General features: G+C 47.8%; 1 protein-coding gene across 1 annotated transcript; it reads left to right on the top strand.

Annotated features, from left to right (window-relative positions):
• Positions 1–4,056: 4,056 nt before the first annotated feature.
• EPUS_07078 (uncharacterized protein) lies at positions 4,057–5,252 on the top strand (the record flags this gene model as incomplete). The annotated part of the gene is made up of 2 exons (XM_007788105.1): positions 4,057–4,348; positions 4,423–5,252. The coding sequence occupies 2 exons, from the start codon at positions 4,057–4,059 to the stop codon at positions 5,250–5,252; spliced, it is 1,122 nt and encodes a 373-aa protein (XP_007786295.1).
• Positions 5,253–6,946: the final 1,694 nt, after the last annotated feature.

The following is a 6,946-nucleotide window of genomic DNA, read 5'->3' on the forward strand; positions in this document are numbered from 1 at the left end:
GAGGAGGAGGGGGAGGCGGTGGGGATTTGGGATGGGGAGATGAGGGCGGGATGTGAGGGAGAGGAGGGAGGAGGCTAATGTCGAAACCTACGGCTAAAGCAGTCGTGGGGTCAGCACGCGAGTGGCAGGCCTACAGCGCGCGCCAAGAGAACTCCAACTTTTGATGCACGACTCTGTACAACCTCCTGAGTATGCCTGTGGATTCTTCGTAGTAGTTATGCGTCCCCTTTATCACGTGATCTGATCTTAGTGTTACCTTGGCTAACCATCTCAAATTACTAAGCACTCAGATTGAAGCTCAGACTACACGTGATCGATTAGGGGCGGGCCGCACTAAGCCCCTTGGGGCTTTCTTTCCGAGCCACTTACCAACCAACTTTATTCGGTCACGAGAAATGATGATCATTTCACGTGTCAACTGGTAAACCCGGCGGCAAAACCATCGAAAATTCAGGTGTTATGGTGTTTCTAAGACTTCTGTTCTCGATACGACCTGCATGTTCAACGTCTCGCGGCTCTAGTCAGGGCTCTCTATTTACCATACCAGGCCGGAACCGTGTTGGTTTCGTCAAAATCTTGGCTTTCCAGGCTGGTCAAGATTACCAATATCGGCCTAGGCGCAAGCTTGGCAGGGGATCCTCGGAGCCTGAAATGCCTTGAAAGTTTACGCACTCGGCTCTTTAACAGTAAGGATGGTGGCTTTTTCAAGTTGTTCGATTACCTACGATTGCGAGAACTCATTGTTTCTAAGGGTCGTCATTTTCGAGCATGCTTGTGTTAGACATCCGTCCTTTTGGGCTTGCATTTTAGGTACTTGAGCGTTCGAGCAACAGCATTGTACTTCACACAGTCGGATAACCCTTCTTGATACATGTGCTCAGGTTTGACATTCACAGTTCCAGTGTATGGATGACATCATGTAAGAACTTCCTCCGTGAATGATCCCTATTGTTCTTTCGTTCTTCCATTCTTCACACACATATGGCGGCGTTCTTTTTTTGTGAAAGAAGCAGTAATGTCACATTTTCCTGCCCGTTTTCGTGGTGATTATGGAGTGATGAGGTGGAAGGGTTTGCTGGAGGCAGTCGCGACGCCGATCTGGGATGTATATGTAAGGTGGTGGTGAGCACCGACATTCTTCAGGTTCAACCAGGCTTATGTCCGAACTACGTCCGCGTCCCCTTATCGGAGACATGATCGAAGGAGGGACGGAGAGGGAAGTCGAATGAGAGAATCACCCATGTGGATGCTGGTGCGGACGTCGCTGACGTCGGTTCGAGCAGTTGCTGGGTGTGGTTGTGGATATGCTGGCGGGATGACGTTTGATTGTCCCGCCTGTGCATTTCCCGCACAGCTTCGACTCGGTTGAACGGTTTGTGATAGCAAAATGGGTCTGGGGACCCTTGCTGTTGTTCTCCGAGCCAATCTTGCTGTTGCAAGTGAGGCCGACATGCCATACCAACCAGGTATATAAGTCGGAATTGTCTGGGCTCTGGTCACTGGCAACATTGGGATCTGCGGCCGGCTATGGAGATAGAGGAGAACCTTCCATACAATAATGCAGGAGGGTGGGAGCGTCACGAAGACGCCCACCAATGCTATGATTGCCTCGGCGGAGAATGACATTGGGATCTTTCTTTGGGCTAGAGTAAGAGTGGAAAGGAAAGAAGAAAACAGTAGAGTAGACAGCCCCAATTCTTATCATTCTACAGAGAGGAGCGGAGAGAGAGAGGAAGGAAGGAAGGAGGGAAACAAGAGACATATAGACGACTTATCTTTGGTGCTAATAACAAGGCGGAATTTGGCAACGTCCACTTGGAAGCCAACAAAGGCTCGACTTTACCCACCACCATGTACCCCGCGCTGACAACTACTTTCCCCGTCACTTTGAAATTGCCCATCTCATCGCATGTTGGGCAAGATGCTCGAGGGGCATGATCGATATTCCATGAGCGGCAAAAATCCTGGGCCGCCTGCCCGTGACACGATTGGCCGATTCTGCCAAGTGCATTGTGGCCAGACATACTTACGTAGTAGTACTATCGTTCTGAGCTGTACGTCAAAAGTAGTGGACGGCCACTAAAATGTGGCTGAAAAGCTAGCCATCTTGATCTTAGACAGTTGCAATTAGTGTCTTAGGTCGCCTAAGTGCTACTGGGCTTTTTGGGCTTAAGATTAGAGGGGGTAACTCTAGAAGTAGCATTTTATGTACCCATAAGGCGTGCATCACTTAGTAGCTGATTCAGGCCATTAGTTGGTGGATCAGCCACATCTCTCAACAGGGTCAAATAATTTACTTTTGCCGCACAAGTCCGTACTAACACGAGTATGTTGTTGTCCGCGGCCTGGCTCGGATGTTGTAGCCAATGCCACTTCAGGTCGCAGTGAGACAAGCCTTGCGGTGGCACGCGTTCAATATGCTTGGCATACGGAGTACTCTGTATGTCCAAGCTTTGTTGTAAGGAGTAGCAAGCTTTTAAAACAGGAAACTCTGGTTGGACAACCATGTCACCATTCGTCCCGAGCCATACCAAGTGCAATCTGACGCATAGTGCCACTTAAGGCATCCAGCCTTCCACGTTTGCTACTGAGGATTGACTGCACGTTATAAAGCGGTTGATCAATCTACAATTGCCCAAAGGTCAGGAATCTTCATATATTCTAGATAGCCTGTCCAGCCTCTCGTCCACTTATGATTCCTTTTTCTTCCATCTATTTAACTTTCTCACTAGTCTTCGAGAATCAGCGCCGCTACAATCTGTTCATAGCTGGTCACATCCCTTGATAGCATTAGCGCTTTAAGTCAACACCGGTAAAAGGTTCGCAAATTTCGTGGTTTGAAAACTCTTCCTAAGTCTCCTAGGTAAATGTGGTTTTGCAATCAGGTTGTATTGATTGGGAGTCTCATAAAGAGGCTATTCGAGAATTGTGGATAGCGAGAAACATGTCGTTGAAAGACGTAATGGATTCTATGGGGACAAATAATGGTCTCAAAGCTAGGTAGGGACCCTCCATGCAACGTATCTTAAGGGGAGACTTATGGCTTGAAGCAAATCACAATATGTCCGACAGCTAAAGAAACGGAATTTTAGAAATAATATGCGGGAGAAGGAGTTGAAAGTCGTGGATAATCGTATTGAGAAACGGAGAAGCCAGGGCAAGGAAAGCGCTGTTTTCATTCATGGCTCACTCCTATCTCCTGAAAAGGTGAAATAGGAGACCTCTAGGCCCTTTTATCTGTTTCTGAAGAGGCATCCCCCGAGAGAAATTCTGGAAAGTTTCCGAACGCGTATGAGAAGCCAGTTGTGAAGCTAACATGAGTCAGTGTCTATTCCATCAACTCCAGCGGGCGTGTCAATCCTCACTCCGCCAGCGTGGTCGCCAGAACCGCGGTTGGAAGCAATGTTATTTCAAGACATGCAATGTATGAACTAATCCGGAAGATCACCCTACCAAACATTCCTTTTATAGGCTGATTAGTTTATCTACGGATACAGGGGTAAATAACAGTAGATCAAACCAGACCTCAAGACCCAGAAAAGGCTTGCAATCCAAAGCAGTGGGAACGATCGACGAAAGCTCTGGTAAGGGATCCCTTTACCGCGCCTGGTGAACTCGGCATAAATCATGCAGAAGAGGCTGTCACTTGCATCATCTCCGCAACCGGGCCACACTCTAAGCGACGGTGAGATTACCGATATTCTTCGCTGGCTTACCTTGAATGAACACCATTCAATTCTGCTCACGCTACTCTCCGGCAGATCATCCGACGATAATGCTGGTTTCAGCAGAGATATTCCATAGCGCGATACAACTGAAGGACAGGTTTCTCATGCTAATTGCGCTACAGACTGGAGCTGGTATTAACGCCAACTTCAACACCCCCTATCGGTTCAAGAAGATGATGAGCGCGTCCAATGTGCAGTAGACCAGAGGAAAGTTGATTTAGTCCGACCCTTTCTGGAATATGGGGCCCATGTCAATTCTTTCAGGTCTGATCGGAGCGATGAAATTTTGCAAACTGCCGCAGAGCGCGGAAACCTTGAAATCCTGCAGATGTTGCTCGAGTCGGGCGCCAATGTTAATGCTCCCAGATGTGATGGTTGTGGAAGAACCGCACTCCAGAAAGCCGCTGAACGGGGACATATCCAGATCATCGAGACTTTGGTTGAGTATGGAGCTGACGTCAATGCACCGCCGAGCAGGAAGTATGGGCTTACAGCTCTACAAGCTGCAGCGACTACACACATTGAAGAAACCTTTCCATTGCTGATACATACAAGTGTTGAAGTCAATGCTCCACCCAGAGCTGACGGCGAAAGGACAGCTATCCAGGCCGCAGCAGACTGTTCGTGCCGGGTTCAAAATGCAAAACCACCAGATAAAAGAGATCATGATACGTACCATTGCGACATAACCAAGATCCTCCTCGTGGCGGGGCGGACGTCAATGGTCCTATCAGTCCCAAAAACGGGACAACTGCGCTTCATGAAGCGGTGATATGCGGTCCGTACAGGATGGTTCTGCTACTTTTAGACGCAGGAGCACATTTGGATGCTCTGGATACTAGGGAGGAGACAACCACACCACTAATGTGCGCCGTCGAGTTCGATAGGCCAGAGATGGTCCAAATCATTTTAGACGCAAACGCAGACGTGAATTTGCGAACTTCCAAAACGGAACTTCAATTCGCAGTAGAGAATCAGAACCTTCATATCATACAGAAGCTTTTTCTCGTAGGTGCAGATGCCAACAATAGTGCTGAAAACTCAACCACTCCACTCCAGGAATTCTCAATGCGACACCCGGACTCATTCAGGATCTTTCATCAGCATCTGATCGACGATCACGCGACGTTCAGGTCTCTAGCTTGTGAATTTGTTGGTAGTCCCAGCTTATTGACCTACCCGCCCTGCACTGGAATTCAAGCATTCCAAGTCCGACTGGTGGATACACTTATCGAGGCTGGCGCTGACGTGAATGCTCCCCCGAGTTCAAAAGGCGGCAGGACAGCTCTTCAGGCCAGTGCTGAAAGAGGAGATGTCAGGATGGTAGAGCATTTACTTTCCAAAGGCGCTGATATCGATGCTTCCCCTGCGGAAGTTGCGGGAAGAACGGCCCTGCAGGCGGCGGTAGCAGAAGGAAGTGCCAACTTGGTTAGGCTTCTCCTCGAGAATGGCGCTGATGTCAATGCGGTACCTAGTGAAAAAGGTGGACAAAGTGCTCTAGCAGCTGTCTATGGAACGAAATGATAAGGAAATTTTGCAGATTCTGTTGGAAGCAGTAAGTAGCAGAATTAAGTACTAACTAGCTAACTATACGAGGAGAGCAACCTCCCACCCGTGGTAGTGGTTATCTTACCAACAAAATCATGGCGCAGGAAGAACGAGTCACAGAGCTGGAATGGTCGATAGTCGATGAATAAATGTACGAAAATCAGCACAAATCCACAAAAGTGGGAGGTAACCTATAGGCGAATGTGCTCCCAATCTGGCTTCCTGCCTAGTACAGACAATATCTCCAGCTTGTCTCGGAGGCAGCCATATTTGTCGAACTCCGCAGGGCCGGATTTACAGATACACCAACCATCCTTACCACCCAGGATGATGCTGGGGAGGATTGGTATGGCCAGGTTTCTGTTACTTCATGGATCATTGAGCCTAGTGCCTTGAACTTCCTTTTTTTGGTGCGTTTCTCGCTGCAGTAGTTGTAAGGGACGGTTTGAAATTGCTGGCCCAGAAGGGTGGATGAGAAAAAAAGAGCATGAGCCAAGTCGTTCTCGGATCTCTCTTACAAAGGGTAGGGGTTACAAACCCAGTAAAAATTGGTCGTCATCAGCATCATTCTCAGACTCATCATCATCTTCCTCTCCCAGTCACGAGTTCTGAAAACCTTGAAACCAGTCTACTGCCCCTATGGGGGACATGATTGCCTCGGCGCAGCGTTTCTTACAATGTCTCTAGTTACCCATTGTGATGATTGGTACCTGTGAGAGTTGAAGAAGGCTCTGCAGTTCTGTCATCCGGATCAAACGCTGGAGCTCACGAACTCCGGTAGGGACCCGATTCTTGAAACTTGGCATGGTCGAGGTGGCGAGACAAAGAGCGAAGAGGTCGTTGAGAGCGCTTTGGGTATTTTTGCAGATGGCGAGAAAATCCGGTTTGAGTTGCAGAGCCACATATTGGGCCTCTGGCACACTACCTGCAGCCCCCACAATGATGTATGCCAAAGATTTGGCTTTCTGTGTTTAGGGTCTTGCTCCTCTTTCTCATGTGGATCTAACAAATCGACAATGCATTTGCTGCCGCCAATCACCATCTGGCATGGTAGGAGTTTTTGGTCGCTGTTTTCTGCTATATTGGAATGTCTTAGATATTCGTGACATAGGTAACGTATGGTTGACGGCAAAAGGCGCCAAGCATGGATGTCAGCTGAAGTACTTAGCAGGAAGAGGCCCTCTTAAAATAATGCTAAGGGGGCCATCAAAGTGCGCTTAGATTAAGCCTAACCGTGAGATTACTTAGAGAGTACAAGGATATGCAGCTTAGTTGTCTATGATCTAATAAAATCTTACTATTTATAACATATTTTATTAAAAATATGATTATAGTATGGTGGTCATTTGAAAGAATGACTGTCATTTCTACTAATAGCACTTAGTGCAAATCTTTAGCTACCCCTTCTCCTGGAAAGTAGTACTAGTAGTACTACTTACTAGTACTACAGCCCCGCGCGAAAGTATCGGACCAAAACGCGTTATTTTTGAACACGCGTTTTTTTACACCCTTTTTCAAACAACTCCTATGGCTCAACGCAAGGCTCTGGCGCCTCTTGAAATTAACAGGAGCTATGGCAAGGAGTTATCTCCATACCAACGAGGTCAAATTTCTGCGTACAAAGCTATGGGGTTGACAAATCAAAAGATTAGTCAAAATTTGCAATGCGG

The sequence above is a fragment of the Endocarpon pusillum genome, assembly GCF_000464535.1.
Source record: "Endocarpon pusillum Z07020 unplaced genomic scaffold C712049, whole genome shotgun sequence".
Lineage (NCBI taxonomy): Eukaryota > Fungi > Ascomycota > Eurotiomycetes > Verrucariales > Verrucariaceae > Endocarpon > Endocarpon pusillum.